Raw genomic sequence first — 22,067 nt, forward strand, 5'->3', positions numbered from 1 at the left:
ACCAGGTTTCCCAAAGTCCAGGCAAAACCCCCAGTTCATCCACCCAGAAGCCGGGCCTAAGCCTCTACCTCCAGCTCAGCACTTAAGCCACACAGGCCACCGGCTGGCAGAAAGCTCCTCCCACTCCTTCCCCACCCAAGCAGTTGTTTCCTGGGCGTCCTAGAGAAAAATCGGACCTTCAGCTGCCACTGCAGCCACGTGATCCGCCCCTGGTGACTCACAGGCCGGCCACACCCCTTCAGGCCTCCCCGCCAGACCCTGCTACCAGCCAGGCAGCCAACTCGGAGATGCATCTTATTACCAAAAGGAACAGCTAATGCCCTTGACAGTCCAAATAATTGCTTTCTTTCAGCTAAAAGAGCTTGCTATAAAATACATACAGGCACAAATGGACGCACAGCCAGTTCTCCCAACCCTTCCCACCCTCTCAAGGACTGGGGAGGCCTGACAAGGCAGTGGGAAGCTAGACAAGCCATACGTGTCTGTTTAAAAAGCAAGCTATCTTGCACACACATGATTTTTTTTCCCAAAAATTTTATTGGGGGAAAACTACAAAACATTTACAGTACAATGTTTACAGTCACAATTTGTAGTGAACTGATTCCCCAAAATATATTACAACTCAAGTTGACTTATCTTATTACATTCAAAAAACCTACTCTGTCAAAGTAGTCCAGAGAGTACATACATAGTGCTCCAACTGTACCTACGTACAAACAAACTAAAGCTACTGGTCATTCATCCGCTGTCCAGGAAAGCTTGGGAAACGTTCCTGCCTTTCTACATGGGAAAAAAAAAATAGTACAAGTTTGGGAATTTTCTGTAATTAAACAAGGCATATTCATGTACTTACTACATACCATTTCAGCGCTAAGAGGTGGCCTCTTCACTTTATCTATATAAAAAAAGTGGTAAAAATCTTTTCCTTTTGTGCAGTTGAACCCATCCTACATTCAAATTCTCTCAAGCACTAATAAACAAAATACTTATTTGGTTGAGGAAGATTTAAGGCAAGTTCGGGCCCTTCCAAAGGCACTGTGAGACTAATCCCCCCCCATTATTGCTACATGTCTGTATACTCAAGAGTATGTCACAGTAGAACTGGTGGAATAAGCAAACATTTTTTGCTAGTTTATAAAGTTGGAATTAGAAAAGTATGCCACATTTAAGCCTGATTGTAAAGTATGTGGTCATTTTTTCCTTTAAAGTTGGATGGGCTACAACCATTATACATTCTAAGAAAACTCATAGGATGTTCCTCAAACTACTTCCACAGCATCAAGATAGATTTCTGTAAAGAAACCATGCAATCTTTCAAAATTTACGTAAACAAGGAAAGAAATTAATGAAATAAATATTACATACAATCTCTTAAATTAAGAATTTTTTACTCATTTACAATAAAATAACCAAGTGAAGTTACAAAAGGCATATATTACTGTGAAAAGAACATACACTCCACATTTTGCCGATTAATAATGGCAATCATAATTTAACATAATAAAAGAATATATATCTATTGCTTTTCATCATACTTGATAAATACAGTATGAACAATTTTCAATGTATACTTTTCACAAGATAATAAATAAGTTAAATAGTTTTCATATTGAGTTGTGGTGCAGTGGTGCGAATCAACTCAAAACAGCTAAAAATTCAGCAGTTATTCCCCAACAATTACAAACTAAGCTCTGCTCAAGGATTCCAGAGAGCAGACAAATGGTTTTAAACTAAACATCCACAAAGTGGTGGCAATGAAACCAGTAACCAGTATGAAACTTTGGAATGCAAGGGTTCCTCCCTCCCCCCAGACATATATAACTTTGTTAAAAAATAAAAAAAACAAACAAAAAACCAACCCTATGGGGCTGAGGACTACTATCAAGGCATATTCTTGGCAGAAATAATGGATTCTAAAAGCTTATAGGTTTAGCAAGGTGGTTGGCTGGTTTTAGCTGGTCAAACGACACTTAGGAACTTCTTTCAAGATACGAGTTCCCACATCTGGACTGTAACTAATGCTTTTCAAGTGAAGAGTTGGAATGGTGGTCGGTAGCTGCTGGTGCTGGGTTGATTTTTTCCTGAAGTCCCAAACTCATCTGAGACCTAAAAAAGTTTTAAGTGTTTGGTATTTTGTTCTATTCGCATCACAACTGCCCTGTTGTGAATATTTTGTTCATCAACACAAAAAGTTCGTTGGCTTTCTTTTTTGCTCGACAAGAATGAAACTTCGTAGTAATAAAAATTAAAAAAAAAAACAAAACAAGAGGAAACCGAAAAAGGAGGGGTGGGGGCCCCTCTCAGCACAGAGTCCAAGTGCTTGGGTCTTCAGTTTGCCAAGGGCCTAAGTTATCCCCCACCCCCGTGCTCCCCAGCAGGGGCGAGATGGCAAAGGGCGTCCTCCAGCACCCCTCCAGCACCCCGAACGGCCTTCCCTTCCTTCCTCCTCACTGGCGCCCTCTTGCCTCAGTCGTCGGAGATGGAGAGGCGGCTGAAGATGGGCAGGCGGCGGCCGGGGTCCAGGCTTGGGGACTCGGAGCCGCTGAGGCTGCCCGAGCTCAGGGAGCCGCTCAGGTAACTGTCGCGGTCCGACAGAGAGTCCGGGGGGCTGGGAGGCGCGTCGAACACGGGCGACTCGGACAGGCGGCGAGGCAGCTGGAAGCTGAAGGGCGGTGAGGGCGGCGCGGCGGCACCAGCGGGGAGGGGCGCGCTGGGCGGCGCCGGGGGCTGCGCTGGGGGCGCCAGGCCCTGCTGCTGCTGCTGGGTGCGGTAGTAGGCGGCGGCGGCCACGGCGGCGAAGTTGTGGGTCTGGATTGCGAGCGGTGTGATGAGGCTGCTCAGCTCCGGGCCGAAGGCGAAGGCGTTGTTAGCGCACGAGGCCGACGCACAAGCCGCGCAAGGGGCGCCGGGTGCCAGCAGGTCCTCGGCTCCACCTGTGCCATAGAGCAGAGCGGCCGCTGCGGCTGCCGCCGCGGCGGAGGCGCAGCACGTCGGGGCTCCCGAGGGCGTGGAGGCGGCAGAGGCCGAGGAGCAGGAGGAGGCTGAGGAGGAACAGGAGGAGGCCGAGGAGCAAGAGGGCGGTGGCGGCGTGCGCGACGTGGGGCTGTCAAGCAACAGTGGCGACTCCAGGCCCCCCGGGGGCTGGTTGTGGCCGGAGGGGAAGCCCGAAAAGCTGAGGCTGTGGTGCAGCTTGGGCCGGGGCTCCCGCGGGAAGCCCAGGTGCAGCGCGTCGCGCGTGCTGAAAGTGCGCAGGTCCCCAGAGGCGCCCCCCGACGGCGCGGGCCGCCGTTCATCCGCATTGTGGATGAAGTGGCAGCGCGGTCCGTAGGGGCAGAAGCCGATAGTGTGGAAGGTGCGGCACAACTCTGTCTTGTACTTCGGATGGCGCGTCAGGCTGCGCAGCTCGTGGAAGCCGTGCGCGAACTGGCATTTCTCGCCATACTTGCACGTGCCGCTTTCCTCGAAGGGCCGGCACAGCTCGGTCTTGTAGCGCGTGGAGTTGATCTGGGAGCCGCCGCCCCCCTTCTGCTGCTGCTGCTGCTGCAGGTGCAGAAGGTGCTGGCTGCGCTCGCCATTCTCGCTGAACGAGCGGTCCCGGAATTTGTTCTCCTTGTTGAGTAGGGCTGTGCCGCCGCCCCCCGACGGCTCCTTGAGGGTGCCGTAAGTGGCTGGGCCGCCAGTCGCCACACTGCCACAGCTGTTGCCGTTAGCGGCGCCGGGGAACTTGGGCGAGCAGCTGCCAGGGTTGGGCGCGGGGTGGGCGAGCGCGTGCAGGTTGCTGGCTGAGTGCCGTCTGAGGAAGCCCGGCGCAAAGCCCGAGTTGGGGGCGGCGGCCACGGGCGTCCCCACCGCCTTCTTGTCCAGCATGTTGTTCAGATTGAGGTTGGCCAGGGATTTCTCCGTCTGCCAAAGGGAGGGGAGCGGGGAAAGGATGAAAAACGGAAGGGGAGGGAAGTGTTGGTGCAAGCTGCAGAGAACTCCCAGCCTGGTTCTTCTTTCCTCCCCTTTTGGCGGATTTCGAATCGGCTTCCACCCTCCGCCCATACACGCTCAAAACCCCACCAAGTTCGCGTTGTAAGTTGCCGGGATGGTGGTGAACACCAACCCTGGGCAGCGCTGGGTTTCGACATGTGATCTGCCCGTGGGCCGCCCGGGTGGGCGGTACAAACACCGTCCTGGAAGCCCCCGGCAGCGTGACCGTGGTCTGCTGCGGAAAAACTAAGCAGCTACAGCAGTTCCCTTTCTGCCCTTCCTCCCTGCCTGGTCCTTCTCCCCGCCTACAAGGCGCTAGCACACACTACTGCAAACTCCGGAAATTTTCCCGGCCCGAAAGTCAAGGTATGGCGAGGTCCCCCAAATCCAAGTGTAGAGGCAATGTCTGAGAACTCGAATAGCTTCTACTTGCCCGCCTTCGTCCCTTCCTGCTCCCCAGCGTACCTTGCACAAGAAGTCGATATCGTAGAAGGCGGACAGAAGTGTGGTCGACATGTTTCTGGATCCCGAAATGGTCGGAGCCGCAGGCAGGGAAGTCGGGAGGAGCCCTCGGGGCGGCGCGGCCGGGCTTGAGCCACGACGAATAACGGGGCGAGGGGCGGGGAGGGACCGAAAGTTTGCTGGGGGGGCGAGAAAGGAGGGAGAGGGAAGCGGCTTGGACTGGCTAAAGGGTGCCCTGGAGTGCGGAGTGGGGGGAGAGGAAAGAAGCAAAGAGCGCTGCTCCGCGCCCCGCGGTGCCCGGCCCGGCCCGCCCCCCCCGCGCGGAGCCGACGGCAGCTCGCGGACTGCTGGAACTCGGCGGCCCACGAGCGCGCGCCCTATATAGAGCCTCGTGAGCGCGGCAGCCGCGGGGCGGGCGCGCCGGGGGAGGGGACAGAACGCTGACCCGGCCGGGGTCTCCAGGCAACGCCGCCCGCCGGCTCGTGGACGTCAGTCGCTTTCCTGGCTTCCCATTGGCCGCCGCCAATTTTTTTTTCTCTGGGGGTGGGGGCGGGAGCCCTAGGGCGGGGCAGGCTGCCTGGGCGCCCTGGGCAGCGTGGATAGCTCAGCCCAGAAGGGTGCTGCTGAGTGGCGGCGGGAACCCTATATGTCTGTTCCTCTGGGACTGTAGCGTTGGAAAGTCCCAGCACGTTCAGCGTGCCCGAGATTCTGCAGCTCTGGACGTGTTTTTCCCCGCCCGATCCTCCTAGGCGGACTTGTGGAGCTTTTATCTCCCATCCTAGATTTTGTACTGGGCGCGGGAATTGCAAAATGCAAGAATATTGCAACCATCCGCGTGGCTCGGCTGGTTTGCAGAGGGTGCTCCGGCCAGGAGGTGGGCTCGGGGCCTGAGTCCCATAGGTGGCCGCGCTAGTCCGACTGCACGTGGAGACACGGTGGGGGTGGGGGCGGGAGCGGCCACGCGGACGGCTGCTGTATTAGTCTTGCCTGGAGGAACCCGGGCCGGTTTCTCCGCCCCCTCCCCGCCCAGGCTCAGTAAACAGGGCTTCAGCGCCGGGGCCTGCCGGGCAGGGCTGAGTGTCTGAGGACAAGGCGCTGGCTTTGCTAATCACATCACAAGACCTTGAGCCAGGGCCAAAGGCGCGGAGTGGCGCGGGGCGTCCCGGGCGGGGGAGCCAACTCCGAGGAGGGAAGGAAGGGCCGGGAGAGCCATGCAAGCATGGAGGCGACTACCCGCCACCCTTTCCGTCTGTTGGTCAGCCCGGCCTTCCCCAGCGCTCCCAGGGGTTGGGGTGCAGTTACAGGCCCAGGCTCCCTGCCCAGCACAGCTTTGGCTTGCCGTGCCCTCCAAGCTTTTACCTCTCTGGCCCTGCCTTAGCTAGGTGAGGGCTGCAAGATCCGTCTGAAGCAGACCTGCAGCCCAGGTGGGACACCGTGGATGTTAAGTGGGGAGTGAGTCCCTCTCTCGCCAGCCCCACACCCCAATAACTTGCCGGAAGAAATGCGCTTTGCCAACAGGAGCCCCGCCCCCGTCCGGGTACAGGGCAGACACCCCCACCTAGCGCTCAGTGAGGCTAAAGCCACTGACGGCCCCACTCTGGCGGCTGCAGAGCCTGGACCCGGACCCTTTGCGTATATACCGGCTGCCAAAAAGGTGCAGCCCGGCCCATGATTTCACCCACCTGGCAGCCTAGGCCGCAACTGGGCCCAAGCTGTAAGGCCTAGGACCCGCCAGGGAAAGAAACTAAGTGACCCCTTCCCCAGTCGATCTTCTTTCTTGCCGTGTCTCCTTGCACACCCTGGCGTTTGGTGTTCACTCTGTCGGGTAACCTGTAACCTGGACCGGCATGAGGTAGGCCTGTTCCTCAAGGGGGCTGACTCCAAGGAATCTCTCTGAGACTGCTGTACTCTCTTACTGCCCAGGGAGCCAGAGTCCAGGGTAGGACTGAGAGGACTTTAGGATTAGGAATGTTGGCCTGGAGTTCAGGCCCTGCCCCTTGCAAGTCATGTGGTCTTAGGCAAATCACATAATCTCTCTGGTACTTGAGTTTCCTTACTTGTAAAAGGAAGACAGAATTCTTGCTTTACTCATCTCTCACCCTTGTCAAGGTGCAAATGAGACAATCTGTGAAGATGTAAAAGAAAAGTACAGCAAACTGTCTTACTTATTAAAACAAATTGACCAAACATAACAATGGGGAAAGCCAGACTCTTGGGCTATGGCCAGAGGACAGAGGGCCACAGAATCATGAGTGCACCATAATCTTGGAACCAAGGGTAGCTGGTGAGCTCAGAAAGAGGTGACTGCTTCACTGTTACCACTCACCCTGTGCTGGCCTTATCCTAGGCTGGGCTACTGTGACAACATTCTGGTTTGTTCTTCATTTAAATAACCCTAAAGCCAAGAGTTTGAGGGTGGCCTTGTGAGTAGGGTATTGTTTCCCCTGGGAATGCATCAGGAAAGTGTGAAACAGCCGATTTCAGATACAAAACCATCCACTTTGCAGATTAGGTAGGATTCTGGAGACAGGATGTAAACGTTGTTATGAGACATACTTTGGTACAGAGTACCTGCTAGTGTAAAATATTTTTATTATTATGTAACTACTTTCAACAAAAGGAACACTGGCTTTTTCTAATGAGCTGGGCTTTGTTGGGCTAGTTTCTAATTGTTCTGTGGTTATCACCATATTATGCTACCAAGTCTCTGACTTTTCTCCAGATAGGTCTTAGAACAAAAAAGAAGTGTTAGGTTGGCAACTTTCCATCAGGTGTGGGCTACACAGATGCCTAACTAGGTAATTAATTCAGGATCACAAAAACCACATTTGGGACTGAATGGTTGCAAAGCCACCCAGGGAATTCCTGTTCTCTTTAGGACAAAACTGGGGACACTGAGTTAGTTTCTTTCTTGCTTCTTCTTACAGTCTTTGCCCTGTACTTCCAGTACGGCTGCCTTTTGTTTTTCTATTATAGAGACAGTCTTGCTGTGGTGTCCAGCTTGGAGTGCAGTGGCTATTCACAGGCACAGTTATGCCTCAGTACAGCCTAAAACTCTCGGGCTCAAGTGATCCTCCCACCTCAGCCTCCTGAGTAGCTGGGACAGTGGGGTGTTCACCATTGACCCCAGCTTATCAGAATATTTTTAGTGTTAGGTGTTTTTTTTGTCAAATAGAGACAAATACCAGTTCTTCTGCAATAGGAAATGACCACACCAAACTCCTCTAACCTCCTCCTCCACACCCTCAAACATCAATGAAATAATTCTAAGTGACTGCTTACCTAAGAAGTATTGAAAAATTTATACAGACCCTAAGAGCTGGAACAAGCTTATATAATATAACTGAAATGGCCTTTTCAGATAACTAGGATGAAAAATGAGCATGGATGAGGCTATAACCCATCCAAGCTATGACTCTCAAGATAACTATCTGTGGGTAGCACTTATTCTGAAATTAAACCATTAAAAAAAGGACCAGCAGCAAAATGTATGCAAGAGCGCCACCTTCTGGGTGTCTGAGGAAGTGGGCTGGACTTGGCTTGAACATGGAGAAAACTCTTGTTTATAGATTAAATCACTGAAATGGATAAATGTGTTTACTGGCATCTTAAATGAGAATTTTCTTGTTACTGCCACCAGTAAATGATAGTAAACAGTGTAGGCATCAAAGAAATCATTTATTCTGGCTTTCATTTCCCCAGATTCCTTCTAATAGCCCAAGAGTACTCTTACGCTTTTGCTGTGTTTCCAGGAGCTAGCACAAACACTTTTTGGAGGGATAAAGGGTGCTCTCTATGGCTCCTTTAATAATTAGGATGGAATGTGAAGGTTACTGCCGGACTTACACATACCTTAAAAACTAAATTATTTGTATAAGGTTAGTACTTTTATTCTCCCAGGATCCAACATTTAGAACATTATTTCTGCTATACTAGAATGGGATAAAATTTAGAAATATTTCCAAATGGGCTGTCTCTCCATTAATCTAGTCCCTACGTATGGCCAAAAAGAGGGGAAGGAATCGTGTGCTAAAACCTAATTCTGTGTAGTCCCTTCACACAGAATGCAGGGTGGCTATGGTGGGATGTTAAGAGACCCTGGGGGGGGGAGGAGGCTAATTTAGGCCTGCAGGTGGCCCACACCTGGGTACAGAGTAAATATCCAGCAGAGTCACCTCAATTCCTACTGTAGTGGTAATAAACTAGGCTGCCTTGAATGTGTGAACTGAAGAAAAGTTCCTCTGTAAGACATGTCAGAAGGCCAGACTTGCACAGGTGGGGGAGGCACGAAAGGGACAACACTGGGTGTGAATTTATGTTCAAGGTATGTCTCCTATAGATTTAGTGGATGAATAATCCACACATACCCTCAACCCCCCCAAATTTTCCTTCTTCAACATGCCATTTCTGTTCTTGGAAGAGTTAATGGCCTTGCTTCTGCAGGAGAGTCCAAAGCACCAAAAACCAGGGCGTCTTCCCCTTCCTTTCCTTCTAGAAAGGCCAGCAGCCTCAAGCAAGCCAAAGTCCTTTCCTTCTGAATGCGCAGTTTTGTGAACTCCACTGTCTTCAAAAACTCAGCAGCTGGTGGAAGTTCTCTGAAGAGCTGAGAAAGGAGGTGGCTCTGCTCTGACACTGTTCTTTGAAGGTGAAAGAGCCTCTCAGGGCTAGGAGGACGACAACCAGACTTGGAGAGGAGCTGGAGGAGGTGTTTGCGGAGGTAATTCACAAACATTAGGGTTTCAGCCCAGAAGTTGACTTCTTCTTTTTCAAACAGGTATTCTCCTTCCACCTACATCAAATGAAAAAGCCAAAAGTCAGCCTTACAGGGAATGTTGACAGGCCCCAGTCCAGACCAAGCAGAGCCCTGCCAGATGCAAGAGATGTGTCCCCTCCCCCACCTGACAGAGGGCCCACTCTTGCCTGTCAACACCCATACACACACACCACTTGCAGCCTTGAAGGTCACCTTCTGTCCTCACTCATTGTACTTCTCTACCAGAGAGGAATTTTTTTCCCCAGACTTAACATGACTTTTGATAAAGATGTGGTTGTGGTTCAAAGCCAAGGTATTTTGGGAGAGTGATGTTGAAAAGGGGGCCTAAACAAGGGAGTGGGCCCTAAGGTGCATCTATCAATGGAAATCAGAGAGGGAGGGAGGAAGGGCAACCTTAGCAACAGACCAAAGAATTACCAAATACAAGACATTAATCTCTGAGCACGAAACCAAATTTCTATAATTGTGTGGATTTTCAAGGTCATTTTATCACAGACACTTTATCATGTCTCCAGATTTCCCATAAACAGGCTGCTTTTTGAACTCTTGGCCTGCTGGGATGCCAAGCGAGCTGAGTCAGACACTGGTGGCTATGAATTTCAGTTTTCAGAATGCTTTTGCGGCTTCTCTTGGTCCTCGGTTTTGCTGTCTGTGATTACTCCAATCCTGGAGAGGGCTAATAGTTTTCTTTAGGCAACAATTTCCCTGGAAACACCCTTATTCTCTGGAAATGCTTTATCCTCAAACCTAACTTTGGGGAGCCCCAGGCTAAGTCTCATGTCAACTAAAGCATTCTCCGTAATTATATTCTCAACACCCAAGGGGCTTATTTCAAAGTTTTCTCCCCCAACTGATCTGAAGGCTTACTACGAAAACCCCCAAAATCAGCATGAAAGCATCCCCAGTGCCCAAAGCAGCAGCCAGCAGGTGACTTTCCTAATCAATTTCTGTTCTGCGTCTGGGCATCCACAAGCTCACATTCGGCAGACACACTGAGCCTAATTAGGCCTGAAGTGCTGCATCCAGTGGTAAACTTTAGGGCACCCCGAGCCTTCCTCCCACCGCCCCAACAGTCTGGGATTACCTGCTGCAGGCTCTCCACACAGATCACAAGATCATCATTATCTCCCAACAGCCATCCCAGAAGGATGGGCAGTCCAGGGGCCAGCTGGTCCCACTGCTGAAGCAGGTCACACAGGACGGCCAGGGCCAGAGCCAGAGCAATGGAGGCATCTACCTGGCAGAAGGCGAATTCTGTAGAGAAGGGAGAGAGGCTTGTAGTCAATGTCCTTCCTGTCTAGGGCTGAGGACTCTGAGGGCCACAGGTAGAATCACTGCTAGTGGCTTGGCAGAGAAGCTGGTGGATGGGCTCACTGAAGGCCTTTTTTTTTTTTTTTTTACGACAAAGCCTCACTCTATTGCTCTGGCTAGGGTGTAGTGGCAGCATCATAGCTCACAGCAACCTTAAACTCCTAGGCTCAAGTGATCCTTCTGTCTCAGCCTCCCAAGTAGCTGGGACCACAGGCACAAGCTACCATGCCAGCTAATTTTTCTTATTTTTTAGAAAATTGCTATTGCTCAGGGTGTTGGTGAAGGCTATTAATCTCCTTTTGAATCCTGCTGTCCACATAGCTAGAATGAGTCCTTTACCTGAACCCCAGTATGGATAGAAGCAGCCCCACCTGCAGGACTAGACAGCTCTCTCCCCTCAGCTCCTCCAGTGTAACTGGACTTTCAGAAGAGCCTCCTGCCCAGTGTCTCTTCTGCTGGCCTGCACTGTTTTGCCCCTGCTGCAGAAAGCAGGTCTTTGGGCACAAGCCATGTTAAATCTCTAACACCTTACAGAAGGGCACCAGTGCACTTTTCCTTAAGGGGCCAGAGAGAAACTTATTTTAGACTTTTCAGGCCGTAAGTTAAGTTGTCTGTTACAACTCCTCATCTCTGCTGAGAGCAGCCATAGATGATCTGTAAGCGGAAGGTTGTGGCTGTGTTCCAATAAAACTTTATTTATGGACACTGAAGTGTGAACTTCATGTGTATGCTTGTGATTTGTTTCAACCATTTAAAAATGTAAAAACCAGCTACAGCTCATGGACGACACAAAAGCAGGCTGCATTTGGCTCCTGTCTTGCTGCCCTCTATCTTGGAGTGCATCTTCTTTTAGCCCTTTGTCCTCCTGGCTGACTGAGTGAAGCAGTGTGCTGAAGGAGAAAGTGGGGTGTCTGGGGGAAACCAATGCTTACCTCACCATTTGGCCTCAGTCAGTCCTAAATATGGGTTTGTAGGTAGGCTCAGGGTGTTGACACTTCTGCCAGCAACCCTGCCCTTCCCACCCTAACCTGAAGGAGGTCTTAAACATAGGAATGAAATCCCACCACAGACAGTGAGCCTCCATTGATCCATCTTGCTCCAACACCTGTCTGTCTTTCTTTTTTTTTATTCTGAGATACAGTCTCACTTTGTCACCCTCATTACAGTGCCTCAAACTCTTGGTCTCAAGCAATTTTCTTGCCTCAGCCTCCCAAGTAGCTAGGACTACAAGTGCCCGCCACAACGCTTGGCTATTTTTAGAGACGAGGTTTCGCTCTGGTTCAGGCTGGTCTGGAACCCGTGAGCTCCGGCAATCCAGTCGCCTCGGCCTCTCAGAGTTCTGGGATTATAGGCATGAGCTACTGTGCCCGGCCCCAACAACTGTTTTCAATGAGATTAAGCTTGAATCTCTCCCAAAGCCACATCTCCAACTTTAGCACACAGATCTGTCCCTGACCATTTGGCCCCCTCAAAAGACTTGCTTAATATACAGGGAGAAGGCTGAGAGTCTGGAATAGAAGTCTTAATTCCTTAGGGTGTTGAACCAGGTTGGCCAGTTCAACTGGGATGGCCACACTGAGGGCCTATTATGTGCCCTTTATCTCTGACACTTCCAGTAGTCTGTGGGTTAGGCATCACCATTCCTGCTTCCCAGATTCTGAATCTAGGGCTCAGATAGGCTAACCCACTTGTATACAGTCACAGAACTCTTAAGTGGCTATAAAAAAATCAGAATCAGCAACAAGTGTCATGGTACACACAAAGCATAGATTTGGAGAATTAGCATCAATATTCCAGAGACACAAATTTTTATGGTGTGATCAGCAGGGTTAGTGAGCCTCCAGCAGGGCCAGGTCTACTGACGGGGCCATGGAGCAAAGCCTAGATTCCTGCGAGCAGTCAAAAGGACTGATCTCACCATCTTCAGAGCCCTAGTAAGACCCCGAGGACTGCTGCCTTTTAGTGCATTGTTTCTCATGTTGGTCGCTCTGTAGCCTGGAACCCAGATTCAAACTGGAAAAACAGAAAAAGAGGAGGGGGCTGTGGATAGGGGGTAAAGGTGCGTTTTGGCTCTAAGTCTGAGCCAGGTGTTAGCTGGGCCTTTGCCTACAATACAAGTTCTAATGTTTACCTCTGCCTGACTCTTCTGTAAACTTCTCCACTGGTTGAGAATCTGCATGGAGAAGGGGTGCAATTAAGAGATCTTTTTCAAATCCTCAAAGAAATGAAAATATGTGTAAGGACCAGCACTGGATTCAACACAGAATAGATCTTCAAAGTATACTGGTTTATGGCTCTGGAATCTTTCCCTTTATTCTGTGATTTAATTCGAGCACTAACATAGGGAGTGGCAGAAAGAAAGCATTCAATGAACTGTTGATAATATGAACACTTTACTCCTATTGTCTCCATAACTACTGTCATCACCCTATAAGAGAGGTGGTCCCGGCTCGGTGCCTATAGCTCAACCGGCTAAGGCGCCAGCCACGTACACCTAAGGTGGCGGGTTTGAATCCCCAGCCCGGGCCCACCAAACAACAATGACGGCTGCAACCAAAAAATAGCCGGGCGTTGTGGCGGGGGCCTGTGGTCCCAGCTACTTGGGAGGCGGAGGCAGGAGACTTGCTTGAACCCAGGAGTTGGAGGTTGCTGTGAGCTGTAATGCCACAGCCCTCTATCCAGGGGGACAGCTTGAGGCTCTGTCTCAATTAAAAAAAAAAAAAAAAAAGAGAGAGAGGTGGTCCCTACTTAGCCCAGAAGAAAACTGTGTTCATAAACGTTCCAAGACTGCACAGTTCAGTGGTGGTACTGGGCTGAGTCTATGTCAGTGCACAGACTGCTCTCTACCCTGCAGAAAGGAAGTGGAGAAAGTGTCCTGACACTCTACAGAGGTGAAGAAGTCAGACTTTTAGTGCCTGTAACTCAGGTGACATTTCTGTTAGGTCCATACCAAGCCATGGGGTGATCAGAGATGCCACCAGAAAGGCCAGGGTATTGCACCAGCCCCACCAGACAGGACAAGGAGCCTCGGCCCTGCACCATTTTGCCCTGGATAATAGTTAGGAAGGGGCAGCAGAGTGATGGGACAACAGAGGCACAAGAGGAGAGCTTATGTGGTTTGGCCAGAAGTGGATCTAGATAGAATTATAAGTACCCTGACCCAGTAAGATGAAGAGGGAAGTGGAAATCTGGGATGCTGGGTGGGGAGAGAGGGAGGGACTATTTAGCTCTCCTGTCTGTGGTGCTAGACGCAACCCACCAAGTTTGCTCTTTTACTACCCTGCCTCAAAACTTAGCCAGAATTGCCTCAGTCTCTACTGGCCAGATGCCTTATATCAGGGAAGCTGAAGAGTAGGGAGAGGAATTTTCCTCTTAAACATGCAGGCCAGCCAGGCTCTCAAAGGCTGGCCAGTCCATCAAGGAAACAAGAAAGCAAGAGACCAAGCAACAAGTGTGCTTAAGGATCTGCTGTCTACACAGAATGGTTAGCACAATCTTAAAAAAGAAAACAAATTTGAAACTAGCAAATTTCAAGACAGTGTGGGGCTGGTGTAAGAACAGACATACAGGTCAACAGAATAGAAAGGACAGACATATACAGCAACTGAGAGTCCAGAGTCAAGCCCACATGCTTATGGTCAAATGACTTTGACAAGAGAGTCAAAACTAATTGAGGGAAAAATAGTCTTTTCAACCAGTAATCCTGGGATGACAACTGCATACATACTTGCAAACAATGAAGTTAGACCCCTTGCCTAGCACTGGATACAATTAACTCAAAATGTATCGAAGACCTAAATGTAAGAGAAGAAACCATAAAAGTTACAGAAGAAAGCACAGGAGTGAATCTGTGTGACTTGGGATTAGGCAATGATTTCTTAGCCATGATGTCAAAAGTGCAATCACAAAAGAAAGGTTGGACTTAGTCAAAATTGAAAGTTTTGTACTTTAAAGTAACACCAAGAAAGTGAAAGGACAAATCACAGAAGGAAAGAAAATATTTGTAAGTCCTATATCTGATGAAGGACTTGTATGTGGTCTACATAAAAAACTCTTAAAGCTCAATAAGCACATGAAAAGTGCTTACCATCATTAACCGTTAGGAAATTGCAAATCAAAAGCCCTAATAATATGCTACTTCATACTCACTAGGATAACAATAATAAAAATAGTAAGTTTTGGCAAAGGTGTGGAGAAATCGGAACCCTCATACTGCTGGTGGGAATGGTGCTGCCATTTCAGAAAACCTATGACCCAACAATTTCACTCCTAGGAATATACCTACGAGAGATAAAAACATGCCCACACAAAAACTTGCCCTTGGAAGTTCACAGCAGGCTTGTTCATAACAGATAAAAAGTGAAAACAACCAAAATGTCCATCAACTGATAAGCGGAATAATAAGCCACAAAAAGGAAAAGGAATGAAGACGCTGGGGTTTAGGTGGGAAGGTGAGACTAACACCCAGCAGCTGTGAGGACGTCAGGTGTGCAACAAAATGGTCCAGAGGCAAAGAGCTGCAGGAGGGGGTGAAGAGGGCAGTGTGGAATAAATCATCCCTTAGACGACTCCTCCCACCAGTCGCACAGCCCAGGCAAGATAAAATATACCCTAGCACCCTCCTGGAGGGCTTCAAAGGAGTGAGGTCTGCTGGTAGACACTCATGTCTGTGGTAGGCCTACACAGGGGGATTAACGTTCAATTGGTTGGAATCATGTTAGAAATGTGACAAATCACTATTAGAATCGAGTAATCTGGGGCCTTCCATCCTTGTGAATGGATAACCCATTTGGATGGTAGAGGCAGAAGCAAACCAGAGGCATCCGGGCTGCCCAGTGTAGCCTTCCTCTTGCTACTGCCCCAGTCACACTAGGGCTCTCCTGCCAGGCAGATGCCTCAACTCCAGAAACTCTCCAACTCTGTGAAGAGGCCCTCCGCAGCAGCCTGTCATGCTGCTCCACAAGTCCCACCCTCCGGTCCCCCTATTCAAGGAAGTGATTACTTTCTAGGCAGGTAGACAGGTAAGTCACAGGCTTTGAGGTCATTTTAAATTGTACTGATTAAAATGAAAATGCCAACCTGGACTTTGTCCAGGCACCAAGCTTGTAAACTACAGTATTTTAGACCATGGATTAAAAGCCCATTGTCTGAGTGTCATGGGCAGGAGTTTTCTAGAAAGAGGCCATTGGTCAAGTCACCCTTCCAGGCCTTCTTGAGAGAAGGCGAGTCAGCATGGTAAATGTGGTGCAGATGGTGATGGGTTGAATTCTCCTTGCTCCTTGCTCTGGAGAATCCTGCTTTAGACATTTGTGGAAAATCCCTCAGCTTTAGGGGGCTGGCCAAGGTCTTGCTGGGTGGCCCTGCCATCCAGAGAAATCTTCATATGTCCACTCAAAAGGGCATCACACGTCCATCCATCTACCCACAGTTATTCCCTATTGCCTTCTGCAGGGGGCACTGGGAGAAACACAAGGAAAACCCCTGTCCCTTTTCTCAGAGAGTGAAGAGTTTAGTCAAGAGGCAAGCTGACCCAAATGAAGTGCCAGGTAATAGTTGAAGATGGTATGTGGCACAGACTAATTATACTACTAGTGGTGGTAACAAAGGGGACAGAAAAGGAAAGAGAGTGTGGGGAGGAGGGAGAGCTCCACAGAGGGGAAGTGGCCAGGCAGGGGGCTCTGAGAGGACAAGTGCTGCTGAATGGAAGGAGCCCAGGTTTGAGCAGCAGGCAGACTGGACCTGTCTGCTAAAGAGCACCTGTGGGGAGATTGTGGCAAGGCTGGAGGGGCGGACAGGCTGGGGCAGGCCTTAGAAGGCCAGGCTGTATTTGAAAGTCAGCATTTCTGCAACTTCTTTTTTCTGAGCAAAAATATTTTAAGGTTTCACTAGGCTGTTTCCAGACAATCTCATTCTTTCTCTTTCTTTTTGTCCCCAAGGGGAGAGTGCAGTGGTGTCATCACAGCTCACTGTAGCCTTAAACTCCTGGGTTCAAGTGATCCTCCTGCCTCAGCCTCCAGAGTAACTGGGTCTACAACTATGTACCATCACACCTGACTAATTTTTTCTTTCTTTCTTTTTTTTTTTTTAGAGTTGGGGTCTTGCTCTTACTTAGGCTGGTCTGGAAGTCCTGAGCTGAAGCAATCCTCCCACTTCTGCCTTCCAAAGTGCTAGGATTATAGGCACGAGCCCACTCCATCTGGCCAATCTCATTATCTTCTAGTCTTCTCCATGGCCTCATTCACTTCCCTTCAGTAGGGCAAGAGCCTGTATTTTAAGCTTGGTTTAGCACTTCCTGAGGCTACCTGAGCATCCCTGCCCCTTTCCTCACCTTGCATCCCTAGTCCCCAGGGCCATCAAAGCAGGACTCAGAGTTGGGCTTTCCAGGCAGGATGATCAGGGAGTAAACTTCACGGCCATAGCATTGTATGGCATCATTTCTTTTCTTTTCTTTTCTTTTTTGATACCGAGTTTCACTTTGTCACCCTCAGTAGAGTGCCCTGGCATCATAGCTCGTAGCAACCTCAAACTCTTGGGCTCAAGCAATTCTCTTGTCTCAGCCTCCTGAGTAGCTAGGACTACAGGCACCTGCCACAATGCCCAGATTATTTTTAGAGACAGGGTTTTGCTCTTGCTCAGGCTGGTCTTGAACCTGTGAGCTCAGGCAATTCACCCACCTTGGCCTCCCAGAAATGCCATCATTTCAACCTTGACCACCAAACAGAGCTCTCAGATGAGTCCTGCTGGAGACAAATGGCCCAGAGGAAGGTCAGTGTCCTGAGGAATGGAGGGGGATGATCCTTCTAGCTTCAAAGAAACTGGGAAGTCTGTCTCTGTTCTTTATCTGAATATTTTAAAAATTTCATCAAAGAAGAACCAAATGTGCTGGTCAGAGCTCTCAAGGACATCCCTAGACCCAGCATGCAGTGCCAAGTGCTGGAGATGTGTGGGACTGCTGCCTGCCCACTCAGTGCCCTAAGTCTGTCCCCTCTCCTATACTGAGTCCTCTCTCCCACCCCCAATCTGGCTGTGGTATTAAGTCTGAAGGGAATTCAGATGTCACCTGGCCCAGATGGACCCCTCTTCCTCCTTTTTATTTCTTAAGCTGAGAACCTATTGTTTAAAAGAAACTATATATGGAAACAGAACCCAACCAAACACATGTATCTCAGGAGTTCTAAAGGAATGTTTAGTCTTCATACAGGTTTGATACAGCTCACATATTCTGATTTAAACATCAGGAAAATTCTTATCAACATCCAAGTGTCTAGCATCTTTTGAAAATTCAGAAAATCTGAATCTGGTGTCTCTGTGTCTGGATTTGAACAGGGCAACACTGGTCTGTCTGGAGCAGAGCCTACTGGCCACACCTACAGAAGAGGGACATGTATCCAGTCTGCGGCCATCCTACTGCCCTTCCATCTTCCCTTTCACAGATGTGTGCACGTGCTTGGCCCTTTGGACCCTACAGGAAGGACTAAGGAAGACTATGACAGAGAGCACACAGACACCCTCAATCAAAGTCCCCTCTTGGCCGGGTGCCGTGGCTCATGCCTGTAATCCTAGTATTCTGGGAGGCCGAGGATGGGCGGAGGGTGTTGCTTGAACTCAGGAATTTAAGACCAGTCTGAGCAAGAGTGGGATCCTGTCTCTACTTAAAACAAACAAACAAACAAACACCCCCCAGAAAATAAAAAAACTAGCAAGGTAGGGTGGTGGGTGCCTGTAGTCCCAGTTACTCAGGAGGCTGAGGCAAGAGGACTGCTTGAGCCCAAGAGTTTAAGATTGCTGTGAACTGTGATGATGCCATGGCACTCCACTCAGGGTGATACAGTGAGACCGTCTCCAAAAACAAACAAGCAAACAAACCAACCCCCCACCCAAAAAAAAAACCACGCTCCCCTCTCAACAGTCTCCCCCACTGCTGCCTGGGCCCTCCTCTGGCTCTCCAGGATTTGATTTACTCACCATTCCCTATCTGGTATACCTGCTTCCTCCTCTCAGTCCTCCTACCCTTCCCTCAAGATCTAACTTATATCTTGTGGTCTAACTTTCTCCAGCCCGCTGTGACCACTTTCTCTGCCTGTATCTGCACAGTGCTCAAGGTGTTCACGTGAGGTGAGGAGGGCATTCATGGCTAAACATGTGTCTTTCCTTTCCCTGGATCATCCATAAGAGTAGCACTTGAGCGTTCAGCAGACACTACCCACTTAGCACTTGAGTGTAGAGTCCTGTACTATGCAACTTACTTGTGACTTGTGTTTCCCCAACGAGAAAGCTCATTGCAAGAATAAGTTCATACAGACAGGTATTGTTACCAGTTTACATTCAATGTTACTGAAGTTTAGAGAAGTAACTCATTCTAACTCACACAGGTTTATAGTCAAGACATAAAGAAAGCCAGGCTTGTTTGACTCCTGAGTCTATACTCTTGTCCACTCTGCAGAGCTGCCTGTAAATAATGAATGGATGGATGGATGGATGAACAGACTGATGATTTTGTTTGCTCTCCAGATCTATTCTTTGCCCTTCTCTACTCTGCTGGGGGACCCAGGACTGACCTCTCTGAACTGCATTACCCAGGTTTCTTTGCCACTAGGGCTTCTAGTTGGATTCATCTAGTGCAGCGGTTCTCAACCTGTGGGTCGCGACCTCTTTCTAACAATGAAAATACATCCTGCATATCAAATATTTACATTACGATTCATGACAATAGCAAAATTACAGTTACGAAATAGCAATGAAAATAATTTTATGGTTGGGGGTCACCACACCATGTGGAACTGTATTAAAGGGTTGCGGCATTAGGAAGGTTGAGAACCACTGATCTAGTGGGAAGGGGACACTGGTACACTGGAGGGTAGGAAGGAGAGAATTTGGGGCTATTTCTTTCCTTTACGCTCCCCCACAAGTTGCCAAGATTCCAGCAGTAGCCCCTCCACCACAGCTAGAGCACCTGCGGGCAGCCCCTCCTCCCCACACCAGCTCTCCCTAGGTTCTCAGAACCCCTTTCCTGACCTTTCAGCTGCGGCGTGGTCACAGCTTTCTACTGGTGCTTGTCTCTAGCTGCCTCAACATCATGGTTGCTTCCCTTCACCTAGTGGTTCTTGATGGAGATGACATGGCTCCTCAGAGAATGCATGTCAATGCCTGGAGACATTTCTGGTTGTCACAATCAGGAGGAGGCAAGGCAAGGGATGCTGCTAAAATTCTGCACAGGATAGCCCCCATCAGCGTCAATGCTGCCAAGGTCAAGAAGCCTTGCCACAGCCTGCCCACAGTCTCACACAGCTGTAAACAATTGCTCTGTTAAAGTCTCTGCAAGGAATAGTCTAGTGACCGGATGTTCTCCAGGAACCAGAGGCCAGGTCTCCCCTTGGGCAGATGCAGAGGAGCTCACCTCCTTGTCTCGTTGCCCTGGATGGCCTCCCCTAGGTCACCCCTCCTCAACAGTTCCCTGGGGGCGGCACCTGTAATCCTAGCACTCTGGGAGGCTGAAATGGGTGGATTGCTGGAGGTCAGGAGTTTGAGACCAGCCTGACCAAGAGTGAGATCCTGTCTCTAAAACAAACAAACAAACAAACCAACGAAACTAGCCAGGCCTTGTGGCAAGCACCTGTAGTCCCAGCTACTTGGGAGGCTAAGACTAGAGGATCACTTGAGCACAGGATTTGGAGGTTGCTGTGAGTTATGACACCATGGCACTCTACCAAGGGTGACAAAGTGAGACTCTGTCTCAGAAAAAAAAAAAGAGAGACAAGTGGCCACTTCAGATAAGCAGTATGCCACAGGGCCCTTTCTGCCCAGAGGGAAAAATGATTCCAGATTTGAAAGGAAGTGATAAAACACTATCATTTGAAATTTTGAAAATATCTGGAGAAAAAAACCTTTCAAATATTAAAAACTTATTCTTTCTTTCTTTCTTTTTTTTTTTTTTTTTGAGACAGAGCCTCAAGCTATCCCCCTGGGTAGAGTGCCGTGGCATCACAGCTCACAGCAACCTCCAACTCCTGGGCTCAAGCGAGTCTCTTACCTCAGCCTCCCAAGTAGCTGGGACCACAGGTGCCCGCCACAACGCCCGGCTATTTTTTGGTTGCAGCCGTCATTGTTGTTTGGCGGGCCCCGGCTGGATTCGAACCCTCCACCTTGGGTGTACATGGCGGGCGTCTTAGCCACTTGAGCCACAGGCACAGAGCCTGTTTTTCATTTTCTAATGGAACAAGTGGTTTAGGTTCCCAAAAATTCCTGCAGTTCAGCTTCCAAAGAAGATCCTCACACACGAGGTATGCCACAAAATCTATGACTGCCTGGCAGAAACAGTTTTTCTGGTTGTCTATTATGAAACTAGAAACACCCCAGCAAATCCTTTGTTTTCACTTTAAAGAAAAGATACTTTAAAAAAAAGCTTTATTTTAAAAGTTAAAATAACTATAAAAATGTGGGCCTACTTCAAATCACTGGGTAAATACATTTTTCCCTTAATTTAAAAAAAGGATGCAGCCAATATGAATGAAAACAAACATTCCCTATGAGTTAAAAGAGTACCCTTCTTATTCATTAGGGATACACTTCCCAGGAAAAGGATTAATAAATTAAATTATAGCTGGTTAATAGTACACTCAATTCAAAGCTTATAAAAATACTTGCATCTGTCCACTTCCAACCACATCAATGAATAAGGAATAGACTCAAACGAAATGACCCTCAGACAACACCACCTATGAACAAGACCTGGTTCCCCAAGGGCCTAACAGCCTGGGGATGAGGGAAATGGCAGACCACCAGGCTCTAAACCCTTCTGGGTGCTTCCATTATACTTAGTTTTACGTGCAGCTCATGCAAGTTTCAGTTTCTTGTGGCCATTTCCTACATTTTGCAGGGAAGGGTAAGGCCAATGTGGGCTGCACACATGGACTGCACATGTGGGCCTCGTCCATGGCTGCTCCACAGCAGATAACACAGGCCTGTCCTTGGAGCCCTTATGTGTGAAGGGGCTGCACAGTAAACAATGGGCAGTCCAGACCACTTGGGCCCACACTTGGCATTCCTTCATTTGCAAGAATTCCTTTGGGCTACATGTACTGTGTCAGAGCCCCCTTGTGCAAGACGCAGCCAGGCCCTGCCCTGCAAATAAGCCCCACCCCTGCAGAGGAGCCCCTCCCTCTGCCTGCTCCCTGGTGACTCCACTCCTTCAAGCTTCCCTAAGGTTCAGGCACCACTTCATGGGTAGTAAGTACCTTGCACTCTATTCCCCTTGGCACAGCCACTCACCAAAGCACTCCTGGAAGGGGTAGCTGCTCCTTTTCTCCTCCCTGACTCAGCACCGTGAACCAGTGAGGCAGGCTAATGTCCAGACTTGGAAGCCACTTGGGAGTACTGGGCAACTTGAGATCTGCCTTCCAGCAGCCTCCTCTTCTTCTGCCTGGGCAGAGCTTAAGAGCTGTGCAGACTCATTTCACGTTCCTCATCGACCAGCTTGGACCTTTAAATTTCTTTTTTTCTTTTCCTTGAAGTCATTTTTATTTTCTTTCTTCCTTTTTTTTTTTTTTTT

The 22,067-nt window shown here is 49.2% G+C and overlaps 2 protein-coding genes across 4 annotated transcripts in view; both read right to left on the bottom strand.

The window, feature by feature from the left end:
• Positions 1-517: 517 nt before the first annotated feature.
• Positions 518-4,792, bottom strand: ZFP36L2 (ZFP36 ring finger protein like 2). The gene is made up of 2 exons (XM_003787875.2): positions 4,438-4,792; positions 518-3,903 (listed from the first exon to the last, which is right to left on the bottom strand). Exons 1-2 carry the CDS (start codon positions 4,486-4,488, stop codon positions 2,467-2,469), a joined length of 1,488 nt encoding a protein of 495 aa, XP_003787923.1. The 5' UTR covers positions 4,489-4,792; the 3' UTR covers positions 518-2,466.
• Positions 4,793-8,712: 3,920 nt separating this feature from the next.
• The window catches only part of THADA (THADA, armadillo repeat containing), a 331,550-nt gene continuing 318,195 nt past the window's right edge, over positions 8,713-22,067 (bottom strand). For all 3 annotated transcript variants that reach the window (XM_023512128.1, XM_023512127.1, XM_023512129.1), the window contains 2 exons: positions 10,293-10,462; positions 8,713-9,223 (listed from right to left, as the gene is read on the bottom strand). In XM_023512128.1, the coding sequence (XP_023367896.1) occupies positions 8,828-9,223; positions 10,293-10,462 (566 nt within the window). In that variant the 3' untranslated portion in view covers positions 8,713-8,827. The remainder of the gene's footprint in view (positions 9,224-10,292; positions 10,463-22,067) is intronic.

The sequence above is a fragment of the Otolemur garnettii genome, unplaced genomic scaffold (assembly GCF_000181295.1).
Source record: "Otolemur garnettii isolate 467f Iridium unplaced genomic scaffold, OtoGar3 scaffold00024, whole genome shotgun sequence".
Lineage (NCBI taxonomy): Eukaryota > Metazoa > Chordata > Mammalia > Primates > Galagidae > Otolemur > Otolemur garnettii.

Coding starts and splice junctions, on each gene's coding strand:
- ZFP36L2 (XM_003787875.2), bottom strand. CDS start 4,488: ATGTCGACCACACTTCTGTCCGCCTTCTACGATATCGACTTCTTGTGC. Junction 3,904..4,437: donor ATATCGACTTCTTGTGCAAG/GTACGCTGGGGA, acceptor TCCCTTTGGCAG/ACGGAGAAATCCCTGGCCAA.